The 17,623-nt window shown below is 45.1% G+C and overlaps 1 protein-coding gene across 1 annotated transcript in view; it reads right to left on the reverse strand.

Annotated features, from left to right (window-relative positions):
- Positions 1–2,612: 2,612 nt before the first annotated feature.
- SNX30 (sorting nexin family member 30) overlaps positions 2,613–17,623 on the reverse strand; it is a 134,889-nt gene continuing 119,878 nt past the window's right edge. Inside the window, exons 5-9 of the mRNA XM_029614243.1 lie at positions 16,458–16,653; positions 14,720–14,919; positions 11,726–11,812; positions 8,816–8,968; positions 2,613–3,620 (exon numbers count right to left, since the gene is read on the reverse strand). Coding sequence (XP_029470103.1) covers positions 3,561–3,620; positions 8,816–8,968; positions 11,726–11,812; positions 14,720–14,919; positions 16,458–16,653 — 696 coding nt within the window. The 3' untranslated portion in view covers positions 2,613–3,560. The remainder of the gene's footprint in view (positions 3,621–8,815; positions 8,969–11,725; positions 11,813–14,719; positions 14,920–16,457; positions 16,654–17,623) is intronic.

A 17,623-nucleotide genomic window follows, 5' to 3' on the forward strand; every position in this document is an offset into this window, starting at 1 on the left:
GCTAAATGGCCCCTTTCGAATTTCCAGACGTGGTCAGCAGCCGTCACTTAGCAGACGAAGCGAGGGGGAAGGACAGTGGGGGTTCAGGGGACAGAGCCAGTTATCTAGCTAAATTAGCCAGATAAACACAGATATTCAGTGTTACCCGGCCGGATCAATGTAGGACTAGTATTCAGCTGACAAAAGTTTATCTGGCTAGCTATAAGCTAGAGTATATTCAGTCGTGCAGCTGCGCCACTGAATATCTCAGCCAAGTTAGACAGATGAGTTTATCTGGCTAACTTATGCAGCCAGACAGTGGCTGAATATCAGCCCATAGTTTGTCTCCCTAATCAATGAATGATACGGTCTCGTACAGCACGAACTGCCCAGGAACAGAATTACCAGGCTGCTGCAGTCCCATCCAAACATTAGTAGCAGTAAGGAGGCTGAGATTTTGTTCCAGGTTTCCAGTCAAGAGAAGGGGTATAAGTGTCTCCCCCGCCACGCCCATCTCAGAAAAGCCAAACGCGTCTCTCAATCCAGTCAATGAAAGAGTCTGACAACTGTGAAGGGCCTGAATACTTTGGGAACGGTGCATAGATTTCATTGTAGATTCGTATGGGGCTCAGAGGTCCCTTCTTCACATATCACTGAGACCCAAAAAGCTAATGTACAAGAACATCCATGTATTTTTCTATAATTCAATAATATATATTACAAACTTCAAAGTATTACATTTTACCCTGCACTATTAGGGCAAGAAATTTCATCAGTCACCTGCATCGAACGGTTAACTGTATTACCTTGCAGGAGGTGACTGAACTTAAACCCCCCCCCCCCCAACTCCAAAAAAATGAACACAAAACTGAAGGGTGCTTGGACCCACAGTGTGAGCATCATTTGTGCGGTAAAGCACATTCATGAGGCTCCTGACCTATGATTATAATAAACTCTCCAATTATTTTCCTATGGTTTAATGCACTTACGTACATTTACAGTGCTGCTGCATCTGCTTTCCGATAGCCAATGTGGACTGTGGTCATTAAATCTGTTAAGGCGCTTTAGGTATAGACAGTGGAAGGAGAGGGACAAGTTTGCTCTAAGCCCTCTAAATATATAATGAAACCCGCTTGGTGGTGAGGGTGCAGGGTTGTTCGGAGTGGCAGGATAGCTAGAGAATGTTATTGTAAAAGCACCGGAGGCTGCCCGGTCAGTCAGGTCACTCAGCTGGCTGACACCTCCCTCCCGGTCTCTGTTATTTCTGCTACAGTGTCAGCATGTGCGATGGGACGCCAGACACTGGGGGTGGGGCACTTTTCCACATGGCACATAAGAATAAGAAAAAAAACCCAAAATTTAAGACATCTTATTATAAAGCGTCATCTAATTTACCCTTCCTAAGTGGTTGGCAGCAAGTTAGTAAATTTTGCTGCTAGTGTGTCAGTTTCAGGTTGTTGCTATCACACAGATTTGGCTCGTTACAACGGCTCACCCTAAAACCAGACACAGGAAGACTGTAAACTTATAAAGTAATATGCATCACACAAAACAGGAACATAAAGCTCTGACCAGTTTCTGAATTTGTATATTCCTAGTCTTTTCTAGGGTAAAAATGAAATAGGAACCAAGTTGCAATACTCATTTGTTTATCATTCTTACCACCTGCATATTCTTGTTCCCTCCCATCTGGTGCTCCTCAGAGAATCACCCTGGAACATGTCCACCATTTCCCAATTACCCACTCACGCATCCTCTACCACGCACAGTCCAACTGCTGCCAGCGGTCACCTGTAGTACAAGCCTAAGGCTACCGAAACCAGATTCTCGCTGCCTGCTGCGGCCCCCAAGCGCTGCATGAACAGCCTTCTCAGCTACAGAGAGCTCAGGTAGCAGAATCCTGAGCCAGAAACCAAACCCAGCCCTCTCATCCGGCAGCACAGAGCGCCAGTCGCTATTCCATCATCCCACTCCCAACAGTCAGGATTTATCACTCAGAGGGCCCTGGCCAGAAGGCTCTACATCTAGGAAGTCTGCTTGGCCATTTACACATGCACTTATTTCTTAATGTTCACTTAACTGCACCTCAAACTTTTAGTCACCGCCCCCAGCAGGTCCTTCTTCGCATCTAGAAAAGGGTTCCTTCTGCAAATGCCTGCCCCTGTCATCCCAAATTAAAATGGGTAATATTCTGCAACGAACACCAGTTTGTGTGAAAACAAGAATGATCTAAATTAAGCCGCCAATATAACCTGAAGACAGAGCGCAAGTACTTACGAGATCCGGGTGCTTCAGTCCAGGATTAAAATTTGTTATGGGGCAGGCTCAAGGTAAACGCTCTTCCCAAAGCCCCACCGTCCACCAACTATGCTAATGTTGAACTAATCCACTGAAACTCTCAAGGTATGCATGCCGATGGATAGGCTTAAGGCAAGCTGCTCTGAGGAGGCACGCAACAGCGTCTGGCCAAGTATCAGAACCAATGAAAGCACTTGCCCACACTTTGGCTTCTGGCTACTGAAAGGGAAAAAGTAAGCTAACCATGATCAAAGGTCATTAGCAGCCATCCAATCTTCTTAACTTTACACAGACCATAAAATATGTCCATTAAAAAATAAAACCCTCTTGTGGTCTCCAATCCCAGTTAATCTTTAATTAAAATATACAAAATGTTGATCATAAAGAGATTTTTTTTTCTAATTACTGTCCTTTGGATTTCAAAAAACATTAACAAAATTGTATTTAGTTTCAGTTATTCCCTTGGTTCAGTTCTTATAAGGCCCCAGTGTAGATGCAGATTACATGTCTTCTGTTCACTGTGTCATTATATATATTTATATATATATATATAGTCACACATGCTTATGCAGAATTTGACTTCATGCGACCAAAAATAGCAATAAAAGTGTCTTTATTCTTTAGGAGTTAGTTTCATGCCATGTCTACTATTTGTTTCCAAATTTGATACAGTCTAGATTCTAGAAAAATCCAACTGCATATAAAATTCAGTCAAGTCTCCTGATCAGGAAGTCCAGAGATGGTGTGTCAGTGTCAACCCCCCCCCCCCCCCCAAAAAAAATCGCTTTTAATCACCACTTAAATAAATACATTGGAGGTTCACGTTTAACTGTTCCACTGAAATCAAATACTTATCATCAAAACCCAAAATAGGGCGATGTACAGTATTAGCACCCACAAGTCCTTTTACATCTCAGAAGTCTTTTTAATGGTTCCATCCACAAGATCCTGTCCAATGTCCAAAAACAGTGTGTGTGTGTGTGTGTGTGTGATTTACCATGATGGGAACACCACTCCTTCAAAAGGTTCCATCACAAGCCACTTAGTTCCAATGGGGGAAGGGCCATCAGACAACCCAAAGACGCAACGGACGAACTGAACAGAAAAAGGGAGAGGTTTAGTGTTTGCTGGGTTGCAGAGGATGTGTCCCAAGCTCAGGTGCAGGTGGCAGCTCTTTGCTTACTCACACTCACACTCACACACAGGTGCACAGTGGGGTGTTCCAGTACATAAGCTGTAGGTGGTGCGGTGCACGTGAAGTCTACGGTCCACAGAAGGCGCCCTCATTTGATTTCTTGTTTCTCCTGTAGCAGTGGTATAATGGATTCCCAAGCCGTAAGGCACTGCAAAACGAAAACAATTGTACAACTTGAAAAGGCATTCACTTTCTTGCCTTGCTTTGTCATTCCCTTACAAATGGCTAGTTCCTCTTTAATTGTGGAAAGCATCACTGCAATCTAGCCAAAGAGAAATCGGGCAGGCTCTAATGTTGCCCCAGAGACGAACAGAACTACACAAGCATTAGCCATCATTAAGAATTAGATTCATTCGAATGGCAGTTCGTAGCAGCACAGTGTGCAATGCTGAAGCTTTTATAGACAAATGTGTGTTGATAAAAATGTTTGAGATGTTCATTGCTAAAAGCAGAAGAGACCCCCCTGCCTTTCCACCAATATTATTTTTGTTACATTATTCTTATACTCCATGGGGTAGATAATCAAAAGCCATTAGTATATTCAAGTCCCTTAGCCGGCTACTTTTTAAGACGGATAAGTCATTATCCAGCTAAAATCTAGCCAGATTTAAAAAAATACAAAACACCCAACATTTTGGGGGTGATGCGGGAAGGAGTTAAGTTTGTCGGCTAAGTTAGCCAACTTTAAACTATAACCAGCCAAGGTAGCAGGATAACTTTAGACCTGCTTCAGAGCAGGTCTAAAGTTATCTGGCCTTGTGTAGTTGGATAACTTGCCACTTAACTGGATATCTTGTGAAGACAATCTAGTTAAGTGGGAACCCTAATGAAAAAAAAGCCAAAACCGTGGGCCTACAGGCCCTCCCCCTCAACCCAAACTCCAAGGCTCGTCCCCGGTGACTCCTCCCCAAAGTGCCCAAATTGGAATTAAAAAAAAAAAAAAAAAAAAAATATGGTTGGCGCCACCTTCTTCTCTCCCTCCACTCCCAAGTTCCATATTTAATTTATTAAAATTGTTTAATCTACAGGCCCCTTCCTTCCCCTCACCCCAGCCCTTCCCCTCCCTGCATTTAATACTGGTTTCTCTTCAGGCAGCAGGGCCAAGCCTTGGAGTTTGGGCTGAGGGAAGTGAAATGTGGGGGGCCAGTTGGGGCTTGTAGGCCCGCGGTTTTGTTTTGTTTCACTAGGATTGCTACTTAACCATCTTTTGAAGATATCCGGATAAGTGGCAGGTTATCCGGCCACACAAGACCAAATAATTTTATACATAACCAGCTATATTCAAAAGAGCAGAATTACTTACCTGTAACAGGTGTTCTCCTATGAAGTTCAATTGAGGTGACAGGCTGAGATGCAACTTTGGGTAATTCAGAATGAACCCTAGTGACTAACACCCAAATGGTCAAGCGCATGGTCCTGACATGTGCTCTTGACCAGTCTATCATCGAGGTACGGGAAAACATGCACTCCCAGTTCGGGGAGGTGTGCTGCCACCATGGCCAGGCATTTTATGAAGACCCATGGGGCGGACACAAGCCCGAAGAGCAGCACCCGGTTCTGGAAGTGCTGATTTCCCACCACGAATTGGAGATACTTCCTGTCACACCAGGGAAGATCTCGATATAGGTGTATGCGTCCTTTAGGTCGAGGGAGCATAGCCAGTCCCCTTTTTGCAAAAGGGGTATCAAGGTGCCCAGGGAAATCATCTTGAACTTTTTTCTCTCTTTCTTTCTTCTTTTGTTTTTAGAAAATTGTTCAAAGCCCTTAGGCCTAGGATGGGATGGAGCCCTCCGGCTCTCTCTGAAATCAGGAAGTACCTAGAGTAGAAACCCCACCCTCTTTGCCCTGGTGGTACAGGCTCGACCGCACTGGCCATTAAAAGGGAGGAGAGCTCCTTCAGAAGTACCCCTGACGGACGATGGACAGATCCCACTGGTCTGAGGTTACACTGGACCACTGGTTCACAAAGAACCGCAGCCTGCCCCCGACAGGAGGGTCCACGGCCCCAGGTACGGGAGACTGCCTTACGCTCTCTGTGGCCCAGTCAAAATCCCGTCCCCGGAGTTGACTTCAGGAGCTGGCTGGGGCTTGGGAGCTCTCTGCTGCCTGGAATGACCGCGAGAGCCCCGATGGTGTTGATGGGACAAGGCGGCGGAGGATAGTATTTCCTTTGGTGAAAGAAAAAAAAAAACAACAAACTTCCTTGGCCCCTGTGTTGACAGCCTCCTGGATGAGGACGACAGGTGCAGAGTTGTTAGAGGGTTTCATGGTGGTCCCGGAGTTGGGCCACAGCGTTCCCTCACTTTATCTCCAAAGAGATTCCTTCCAGTGCACAGCACATCAGTGAGTCGTTCCTGTACCTCCGGTAAGAGATCCAAGGCATCGCAGCCATGCCATTCTGTGGGCGCCGATTCCCGCTGCAGAGACTCTCAATGCCGTCTCGAAAACATTGTAGGTTGCACGGACCTCGTGTTTCCCGCACTCCAGGGCGTCTTGCTGCTGTTAAGGCAGTTGCTCAGCCACCTCCTGCACCTGCTTCCTGATGTTCCACGAGTACTGGCTCATGTACAGCTGGGTAGGCAGTGATGCGGGAAATAAGCATGGCACCCTGGAACATCTTCCTCCCAAGAGCGTCCAGTGCTCTGTGGTCCTTCCAGGGGCTACAGGATCCTTTCCTGCTGCACCAAGTTGATGCTCTCCGATCATGAGAACTTCCTCCTCCAAGGCAGCACCAGGGCTGCCAGACTGGAGTTGGGATTTGACTACTATGTCCCTGAAGGTCTCATCTATATACCTCTCTGTCTGCCTCAGCTCCTCAAGGTCTGCTACTCTAGCCTCCAGAGATCAGACTCGTTCTCTGAGAGCCAGGAGCTCTTTGCATCGGCTGCACACATACAACTTCTCACCGGCGGGTAAAAAATCATACATGTGACACAATGCAAAAGACTGGGAGGCCCCCCCTCATGCTGCTGGACTGCTGCCTTCATCTTAAATTTGTTCAGTTCCTAGATAGGTTTTTGGTTGCTATAGCAGTAGGAGTGCGCACGATTAGCATCCTTTAAACGTATTAGTGTATTCACTATATATATATCTGGTAGTGACCTACAAGGGAATGATTAAACTCTTTATAAGGTGTGGAGAATTTCTGAATTTAAGTTAAAAGGCTAATTAAATTTTTTTTTTTTTTTAGTGAGAAAATGTCACCTGCCTATAAATTAAAGGATGAGCTAGGGGTGGATGGGGGCGAGGGTGGGAAATACAGACACACAAACTTCATTTTGGAATTCATTTCGAGGAGAGTGCGGTGCTTAGTGGAGAGCCTCAGGGATAGCTCTGTTCAAGATCTTCATGAGTGATACTGCAGAGGACCCTAAAATCTAATACCTGAGAGAGTAGCCAAAATGGGAAGGGATCTAAAAGCCTGAGGAGTGGGCGAGTGCTTGGCAGTTAAGATCCAATGCAAAAAAAAGTGCCAAGTCATATTTGGTGTGTAGAAACCCAAAGGAGCTGTATGAGATGGCGGGTGAGAAGCTGTACATGCACTGACCAGGAGGGAGAGGTGGGGGGTTGATCTCAAGATAGTAAAACAGTGTGACAAGGCAGTGGCTAGGGCCAGAATAATGATGGGATGCATAAAGGAGGCATAACCAGTAAAAAAAAAAAAAAAAAAGGAGGTGATCGCGTCACTATATTAAGTTATTTTGTGAGGCTCCCCTAGATTACAGTGTTCAGTTCTGGAGACCACACCTCGGAAAGGACAGAGGTAGGGGCTAGAGACAGACCAAAGAAAGGTAACTAAAACGGTGCAAGGTCTGCATCAGAAGCCATAAGACGTTAGACTTGAGGATCAGAAACTGTATGCCCTAGAATTAGTTGGGGGGGATGGGATATGATTCAGATTTTTAAATACCTGAGAGGTATTACTATTGCTTAAGAGGCAAGCTTTCTGCAGTGGAAAGGAAGCTCTGGAATTAGGGAGCACAGTATGAAACTCCAAGGGGAGAGGGGGACGGCACTCAGGATCAACGTCAGAAAATATTTTTTCATGGAAAGGGTGGTGGATGCCTGGAAGCCCTCCCAGCGGAGGTGGTGGAGGAAAATCCCCCAAAAACAGTAGTACCAGAATTTGAGGTGGCATGGGGTAAACACAAAGGATCCCTAGGACGGTAATAAAGCACCAGGATAACCTGCACCGAGAGTCAGTTACAAACCAAAATAGAAGGCATTGGTGGGGGGGAGGGGAAGCAGGGGGGTAACCTACACAAAACAGCAGTTACAGCCCTGCAAAATCTCGGTGGGCAGACAGGATGGGCCCATCCGTGCCTTTTTCTGCTGTCATTTACTAACGGGCCGATACAGTAAAAAGTCCTGTGCACGAGATTCACTAAATTAATTTATTTAAATTAGGGCCCGGGCAAAAAGAGGCGCTAGGGACACTAGCACATCCCTAGCGCCTGTTTTTGGCCCGGAGCGGCAGCTGTCAGCGGGTTTGACAGCCGACCCTCAATTTTGCCGGCGTCTGTTCTCGAGCCCGCTGACAGCCATGTGTTCGGAAACCGGACGCCAGCAAAATTGAGCATCCGGTTTTCAACCCGCGAGCTGTGGGCTGATTTCAATTTTTTTTTTTTTTTAAACTTTGGGGGCCTCTGACTTAATATCGCCATGATATTGCTTTTATGTGCACTTCCCTGGCGCCGGCAGAAATTAATGCCTACCTTTGGGTAGGCGCTAATTTCTTAAAGTAAAATGTGCGGCTTGCCTGCACAATTTACTTACTGAATCGCGCGGGAATATCTAATAGGGCCATCAACATGCATTTGCATGTTGCGGGAGCTATTAGGTTCGGGGTGGGGGGGGGGGGGGGGGGGGGGGGGGGGGGGGGGGGGGGGGGGGGGGGGGGTTTGGACGCGCGTTTTCGATGCTATTACCCCTTACTGAATAAGGGTAAAGCTAGCGCGTCGAAAACGCACGTCCAATCCCCCTAGGGGATCTATTGCGTACATAAATATTCCCCAACTACCGTTCTGCGTCACGTTTTCCATTCTGGCATTGCTTCTTCAGAAGGCACGGTGAGAGTATTGCTGGGGTGGAAGGGGTAGGCGGGCAGCGAGGTATAAGCAACTCTTCTTCAGAGAAGGGAATGAGGGGGATCCTTTGAACTTTGCTCTGGAAAGGATTACAAACAATTACTAAAGCCCTCTCTAGCAGTGCCAACACCTTCCACACTCTCTGCTGGACACAGGGCCGGATTTAAGATTATGGCGCCCATAGGCAGAGGGGGAATTACAATAAAGCCATGGACACATTTCCGAAGCCCTGGCCTACACCCAAACACTGAATTACCTTTTCGTAGTACTGAATATTTTTGTCTGCCATGCCCATGAGCAGCTGCCTGAAGTCCTGCCCCTTGTTGCTCTGCCACCTCTCCATATCCGCTTTCAAGTCAGCATTGAAGCACTCCACCCGATCTTGGCACCTCTCGACGTCTGTTGGCATCTTAGGCGCAATACATCGACATGTTCAGCACCAAAAAGAAAGAAAAAAATGGGGGGGGAGAGAGGGAGAGTCTTAAAATTTACTTTTTAGCACTTAAAATTTATCAGAGATTGCATTAAAAAAAAAAAAAAAAAAATCAGATTTTTGAAAGTGAGCATAATATTTTGTACAAAGTCCATGTAAACACATGTATAAGTATTTCCAGAATTTTGAATGAAAATGGTGCTTTTATAAAAAAAAAAAAAAAAAAAAAAAAATTAAAATAAAAACAGAAAAAAAATTAAAAACCCCAAAATTTAAACCTCTCCTTCTGCCCTCAAAAAAATAAACAAACCCCAAACAACAAACCTCTAGCCCCCATCTCTGATAGCACCTACAGGGTGTTTCTTGAAAAAAGGCTCCAAAGATACAGGTCATTAAGGACCCTCTCTTGTTTTCAGATGCTCATAGCTGTTTTTTCTACAGATTGGACCAGGCTGCAACCTGGCAATTTTAGTGAAAATTTGGGTATGCAGTTATGTGACAAATCTGAAGAATATCTGTTTGGAAGTCTTTGGATTGAAAAATTGTCAAATACATTGTCAAAGTTAAGACTCACTTCCAACCTGCCTCTATAAAAACCAAACCACCTCCACAAACAGATTTCCACCAAAACGGGCAGATTACCAGGTTTGTGCTCTTCCAAAAAGCCCATGTCTTTATTTACAGAACGTGACTGGATAAGAACATAAGAATATGCCATACTGGGTCAGACCAAGGGTCCATCAAGCCCAGCATCCTGTTTCCAACAGAGGCCAAAACCAGGCCACAAGTTCCTGGCAATTACCCAAACACTAAGAAGATCCCATGCCACTGATGCAATTAATAGCAGTGGCTATTCCCTAAGTAAATTTGATTAATAGCCGTTAATGGACTTCTCCTCCAAGAACTTATCCAAACCTTTTTTGAACCCAGCTACACTAACTGCACTAACCACCCTCCTCTGGCAACAAATTCCAGAGCTTTATTGTGCGTTGAGTGAAAAAGAATTTTTTCCGATTAGTCTTAAATGTGCTACTTGCTAACTTCATAGAATGTCCCCTAGTCCTTCTATTATTCGAAAGTGTAAATAACTGATTCACATCTACTCGTTCAAGATCTCTATCGTATCCCCCCTCAGCCATCTCTTCTCCAAGCTGAACAGCCCTAACCTCTTCAGCCTTTCCTCATAGGGATCTATCCCCTTTATCATTTTGGTTGCTCTTCTCTGTACCTTCTCCATCGCAACTATATCTTTTTTGAGATGCGGCGACCAGAATTGTACACAGTATTCAAGGTGCGGTCTCACCATTGAGCGATACAGAGGCATTATGACATTTTCCTTTCTATTAACCATTCCCTTCCTAATAATTCCTAACATTCTATTTGCTTTTTTGACTGCTGCAGCACACTGAGCCAACGATTTTAAGTATTATCCACTATGATGCCTAGATCTTTTTCCTGGGTGGGTTGAATACATTCAAGAAATTTTGTACAGACTTTAGGGAGTGGGGGGGAGCTGAAGCTGCTGCCCAGGCATCCCCTTTGCTGAGGAAAAGAGGGAAAGAAGGAACCAACCCCTGTGATGCCTCAGTTGCAGCTTCTCTCTCACACACACACACTTACACATGCTGCCACAGCACTTCCCCTTCACCCCTCCCCCTTACATGAGTACTAACACGGCAGCCCTCCAGCGCACACAGACACCTTTCCACACTCAAAAACCAGAGGCAAAAGCCTCTTGGGAACCAAACCCACATCTCCAGCCAGGCAGCACACAGCACTGCCAGCAAGCAACCCCGCAGTCCACATAAATTCTTATTTACAACTAGATGTACCCGGCCACGCGTTGCTGTGGCTCAGTCTGGTTAAATGGAAAAGAAAGAAAAGAGAAAGTGCACGTTTCTAATATGTTTAAGCGAGCTGTTCTCTGTTCAGCGCTTTGGCTGCTGCAGGCTGTAGCTGCTTGTGATCTCTTCACAGCCGCTCTCTACTGCATTTGCTCTGCTCCGGCCGTCCCAACTCTCCCTCCCCCCCTTCCCGGCGGTGGACGGACTGGCTCGGCGACTCTTCTACCCTTTCCTCCTCTTGTGTGTAACTGTCCAGCAGTCCCTACTCCCTCTCCCCTTCCCCAGCGGTGGAGGAAAGGGCCGAGCCATTTCTCGGAGCGGCGACTCATCTGCCCTTTTCTCCTCCCCTCTGTGACACCCATCACATAGCGCAGAGCTCTATGGTCCACACATGCGCGGTAGAGCTGCTCTCTACTGCGCATTTGCGGTCAGTCGGTCAGAGCCCATTTATATTGTAGATAGCGTGTGTTGCTTTTACGTCCAACAGATGGTGCTGTTTTTCCAAAAAAGCATGTTTTTTACCTGTCACAGGTTGTGACATTATATATATAGGTATATAAAATACGCACGTATTCGAATGCAACTTTGTGTCAAAATTTCAAAGCAATCTGTGAAGAACTTTCGGAAATTTAAGATTTTGAACAAACGAACATTTACATTTTTATTTATATAGATGAGCGAGGCACAGAAAAATCCCACTTCTGGTTTCCAATACTGTACTGAAATGGTTCTCAAGGCAGTCCTAGAGGTGCATCTAACTGATCTGGTTTTCAGGCTATCCATAATAAGGGTTTGCATTCATTGGAGGCCCAGTATGTGTAAATCTGTCTCATGCATATTCACAGTTAGGGTTGCCTCCAGGTCAGCATCGGATCTGTTGGACATTTACCCCAGTTCGTTCCTCCCTTTTCAATGCCGCAGCTTCGAGTTTAGCTTCATACTCCGCTTGAACTTGGTCTCTTTTCTTCAGCACATTCTAGGACACAAAAGGGAGAGAGTCACTGGTCTGGCCATGTCATAGTCCATTTACATGTTATTCCCCATTTGATTTTCCACCTTTCACTATTTTGTATCAAGTTGGCTTACAAAAAAATAATGCAATTACATATAAACGAGATAAGACACGGTATTCACATAAAAACAATGTAAACAACTAAAATGAACCGACCATTCTTCACAGAAACCCCCCCCCCCCCCTCAATTTCACCAGTCATTTAGGGCTCCCAATTATTAGATTCCTAGATCTCATTACCAAAAGATTCTTTAAAATGCCAACCTCTGACTTTTTTCCTAAAACGTAGATAGCTTCGCTCTTCCAGAATCTCTTTAGGAACTGAATTCTAGATGCTTGGTGCCGCAAAACTAAACGTCTTCAGTCTAGTAGACGTCAAGTGTACAGATACTAAAGATGGTAGCCTCAACAGTCCCCATTGTGAAGATCTAAGCAATTTACCTGGCTCAAACCTAGGCTATCAAGCACATAAATATGTCAGAATTCCCTTACATAAGCATTTAAAAGTCAAAGGATCTTACATATAGATCACATTTCTACCGGGAGTTGTGTTTTGTAATAATTGTAAATGTTTGGCTACCCCTGACAAAACGAGTTACAATCGTCCAATTGCCAGGCTCCACCCAGGCCTCTGAAAGGGCCCATGCCGAGACCGGAAGTGTGGAGCCTTGCACGGAGCTTGCAATGTCTCCTGGTGAAAAGCAATAGCCCGGGAACTACATCACAGCATAGCGAGGACTCTCCAGGCCAGATGTATTAAGGATTTTCCCCATTTCTACAAGTGGTGAGTGACTTTAGGCAAGTTTTCTCCTCCATGTGCTTCAGCTTATCTAATTACAGATGGGCACGTTCCTACTGGCTGGCGGGATAGGGGAGCAGTCACTGGTGGTGGTTTAAACACCCCCGTTCGAGTAACTAGGTTTAAATTCCATTGCCTCTACTCTCTCTCTGCCATCATGAACCAGATACCAGCTTGACCAATCTGTTGCTGCAGTCTCTGTTCTTCTCTAAATCATTCTTACTTGGACTGCAATTTCAGATTTAGTTTGCTATATTCTTGTAAAGCACTATGAACATGAAAGCACTTATATTTAGAAATTTTAAAGAGTGATTTTCCTTCCTTTCAGAGACTCTTATGCAATGAAGGTCTAGCATGGGAGGGCTCCTTTCCTTCTGGAAGAGAGGGTAGAAATCCCCTGCTTTAAAAGGTGGGATACAGGAGCCGTGATAGAGATAGGTTTCCATGCACAAGAGGCAAGCCTCTTCAAAAGACCGCTAGAATAAGAGATTATAGGGATGAAGGTAAAAAAGGGGGGCAGACTCGGGAGTAATCTAAGGAAAAAATGTATTTCTGCAGAGAGCAGTGGATGCATGGAACAGCCTCCCCATGAAGGTGGCGGCAACAAGGACAGCGTCTGAATTCAAGAAGGTATGGGACAAGTATAGGGGGGGAACTCTGAGGGAGTGGAAGATCCATAAAGCTGAATAGTTGGTGTGAATGGGCAGACTTAGCTAGGTCGTATGATCTTTTTCTGCCATCATATGTGTTTCTATTAAAAAAAAAAAAAAAAAAAAGTTCTGTTTATTTATGGCTTCTCTAGAGCAGCAGAATAATATTGGGCTTACAGAATTAGGCCCTGATTAATTTAGATACTTTCCTTAAAGGTACAAAATGAGAGAACATCCCGACTAACAAAGTGAAGAGAAGGCACTTTTGCCATTTGATTTTCAGAGGGAAATGCCATCTTCTTTCTCCCTTGCAGCTGCTGCCATTTCGTAAGCCTCTCTTTCTAGTTCCTCCAATAAAACAGTCATCAGAGGAGCGTGTAAATTCATCTCTTCACCAATTAGAATAGCGTATTTCAACAATAGAGGCCAGCATGGCCAAAAAATAGCAAGGCCGATGCAGATCAGGCTCAGCCCACAGATGAAGAAGTAATACAGGTATGCAGCCAGAAAATTTGTTTTGTTTTTTTGGTTAATTTGGGTTTTTTCCCCTTCAGTTCATTTTCATTTCAATTTAGCGCACACTAAAAAACAAATAAAACAAATGCACAGCCCTATACAGTATTACATGGTGAATCCAAGATTCAGACTTCACATAAGGCACAAAACAGAACATGCTCCTTCAGAAAATAAGAGATCCTACCTCTGTTATGAAAAGCAACACTTTTAAAGCATTCTTAAAAAGATTTGTGGGTTGGTTTTTTTTTGGGTTTTTTTTAAAGAAACTTAAGAGCTGAGAAAGAAAATCAAGAGTTGCATCATTAGATACAGACAGACTCCACTTACTCAGGAACATGGCTAAGTTGAAATTTTCCCCTGAGGGTATTTGGGGCTATACTCCCATTAGGAGGAGAAAAGAACTTTTGAAATAAAAAGCTATTTTCCCTGTAATTTGGGGTTTGGCACGTACCAGGTACTCTGCCGTTCATGTCCAGCAGCCGGCCAAATCCCTCATGCCAGCCTGTGTGGGACGGGACGGGACAGCACCAGCTCCCATAGTGACCAGCTCCCATAGTGACAGCACCAGCTCCCATAGTGACTCTGCACCCTATAAACAACCCTATAAACAACAAAGTGTAATTTTCTTCTTCTGCACGTAGAAGCACGGTATTTAATGCTGTACTTCAGTGACCATTCCAACTTACTTGGCTAGAGTCAACTATGTTGAAATATTTCTTTAAGTTAACTAAAACCCAACGCAGTTTTTGAAAGTTTTTCCAATAGTGAAAAATGCACAAACATGCTGACATTTGGCACAGCAATTCTGAAACTGAGATATTTTTAGCTCTAAAAAAGTATTTAGCAGTGAGCTTTTCCGACAAATCTAAAGCATAAGGACTTGCAAACTTCACGCAACCCATTTACCTTCATGGATTCGGAGTAGAGAATATACTCCCTCAGCACGGGTAGGAAGTCCTCAGTCATGTCCTCTGTCAGTTCCTCAAGAGCTGTACTACAGTTCCCAATGCAGGCGGACACGCCTTCTAATGGCTCTGCCAACTCCATCTCCAACCCACTCCAGGTGGAGTAAACGGGGCCATATTCCCTAAGTTCCACCAGGTATTCTGCAGGAAAGGAAAAGGTGTTAGCATCAAGCCTAACGCAGAGGTTCCCAACCAGTGTGCTGCAAGAGGTTTTTTTTTTGCCAGAGGGAAGGCAACGACAGGTCACAGCCACTGCTGTGGGGCTGGTTGCAATGCAATACTATTCTTCTCCCACGGCACCTGGTACTGTCAGGCTCGCCACGTGTCTGAACAACCCACGCCCCAGGTTTCACAGTACCAGTGGCAGCTGCCAAAATGCTTCTTGCCACTTTCTGCTGTGTCTGTCTTCTCCAGCCTGCCTCTTGCAATTATTGCCTTCTAGCAGCACTGCAACCCAGCTTTACTTCTGGGGTCATGGGTGAAGCTACTGCAGCCACCGCCTGCCTCGCTCTTTGGGCCTCCCAATCACCGACAGCAGTACTGAGACGAGTGAAACTACTCCCACGCCTTGGAATATGGCACTCGCCAGCCCTGCAGACTTCTGCTGCTTCTGCCTCTCTCCATATGACTCGAGCAAAAATAATCACCTGAGCAGACCCCCCCCAGTACATCAGAGAGTAAATAAAAAAAAAACCAAAACTTTTTTTCTATTTAGACTTCTGAAGTCGGAACCCTCGCAGGGCCAGCCAAGTCCCACAAGAGAGTGTAGCCCCCATGCCATTACAAATTCAGAGAGGAGGCGGCAGCAGCAGCTGGCTGGGGGTGTTCCTGAGTCAGGGAAGAGAAAGATGTCAGGGTGAGGGAAGGGAAGGCAATGATGCCACAGATGGGTGGAGGGAAGGTGATGGTGTGCCACAACAAAGTGATCCCAGCAGCAGCTGGGCCGTGACAAAAAAAAAATAAAAAGTTGGGAACCACCGATCTAGAAGATAATAGCGAGCGAGGAAAGATGAAATTGGGCAATGCTGACATGGTGTTGGCATGCCAGTCACAAGCATCTGGGTATACTGTTGTGACAGGGCTCAAATCCCGGTTTTATATCCCTGCTTGCTCCTAAACTTTTGGGTGGTATCATGCGCCGAACTCATTGCAAACTAGCAATCCCAATTTGATTGAAGCGCCACTATTTTGCAGTCACAATAGGACAAGCTGTCACATAGCTGGTGGCAGCAGAGCTTATTGGTTTCACATATACCAAAAACAATCCAATAAGCGGAGTAAAAAATAACCAAATTATATTTAAAAAAAAAAAAAAAGTATGCTGATGAATTTTTTAAAATCTTAATCACACCAATGGTGCAAATATATTTATCTTTTTAAAAGGGACAGTCATATATAGGGGGTACTCAAAAGTAATCCACCTGGTTTAATCACCGTTAAATCATATCATGTGCACACTTCAAAAATCCCAAGTTAAACAACTTGCTTATGCGAAATTCCTGTGTAGTCACACACCCCCTGCTTCAGGGGTGAGGTACAATACAGCGGTCCTCAACCCAGTCCTTGGGGCACACCTAGCCAGTCAGGTTTTCAGGATCTCCACAATGAATAGGCAGGAGATGGATTTGCATACAATGGAGGCAGTTGGAACGCATGACAAGTTTATTGAATACTCTTACCTACTTCCTCCTTGATAATTCGCTGGGCTATCCTGTCAATTGTCCCAAGCTTCAAAGCAAACGTATCAAGGTACTCTCCAATGGCAGCAAATTCCAGCGGTCGACTTCTTATTTTGTAGCCCCCTGTGACGTACTTTACCGACTCTCCCATCTTGGAAAGCAGCGTGGATCCCTGTTTTTTGTAGCTATTTAGATCCTGCCAGAAGGGAAGATGCAGTACATCTGAACACCAACCAAGTCTTATTCACACAGTTCCTGCTGATTCTCCTTGCATAAGAAGAAAAAAAAAAAAAAGGTACAGTTTTCTGAATGTGAGGGAAATCTTGAGGATGAAATCCAAAAAGCTTGTAGGATAACCCAACCTACATTCTGGTGTGAAGAGTGCTCCTCGGCCACAGCTACTCCATGTCCGCATTTGGAAACACTTCACAGACTTCATTCTTCTCAAGCACTTTACCTGTCAGCTCACCAAAAAGGTGAGAACTCCCTGGGTTATCTACTGAAAGATTTGTGGATTTCTTATTCGACCTCACCAAACTTGTGATAGTTCATTGCTAAATACCCCCTGGGCATGCTTTACAGGTTCCTGGGAGGTCGGTACCGAAAAGGGTTTACGTTATCTAGACAACCCTGAGATTTTCCCATCCCGCTTGACTTGGCAAATTTTTACCTGGGTAAAATGTAACTCGATAAAAAGCGGGAAGGTGGAGGGGTTCTGGGCATGGCCTAAAAAATGTATTTGGGTAGTGCCAATATTCAGCGCGATCCATATAAATTTAGCCAGGTTAAGTCTAGTCAGGGAAATCATCACATTCCTAACGTTAGCCTGGTAAGTCTGCCTGGGCATATTCAGTGGGCAGACTTATCCAAGTATCCCGGCTAATGTTAGCCAGGCAGCATCAGTTCGCCGTGCCGTTCAATACGGATCTCTGGGTTTATAGTGTACAACTCTTCCCGAAAGGGGGTACTTTCTTCCTCTTGGAACTCACGCAAGTCGGTGGCCTCAGCAACGTCAAGTCACTGCCTTCAGGCCAGGCAGGGAAAGACCATACAGAAGACTGAATTAAGGTTTCAACAGGGCCATTATGAAAGGCCTGTTTTCCACCCCTTTCCTCCTCCTAAATTACTGTTTAAAGGCTTAATAGCCTTGTCAGCTCACAAATCAG

This window comes from Rhinatrema bivittatum, chromosome 1 (genome assembly GCF_901001135.1).
Source record: "Rhinatrema bivittatum chromosome 1, aRhiBiv1.1, whole genome shotgun sequence".
NCBI lineage: Eukaryota > Metazoa > Chordata > Amphibia > Gymnophiona > Rhinatrematidae > Rhinatrema > Rhinatrema bivittatum.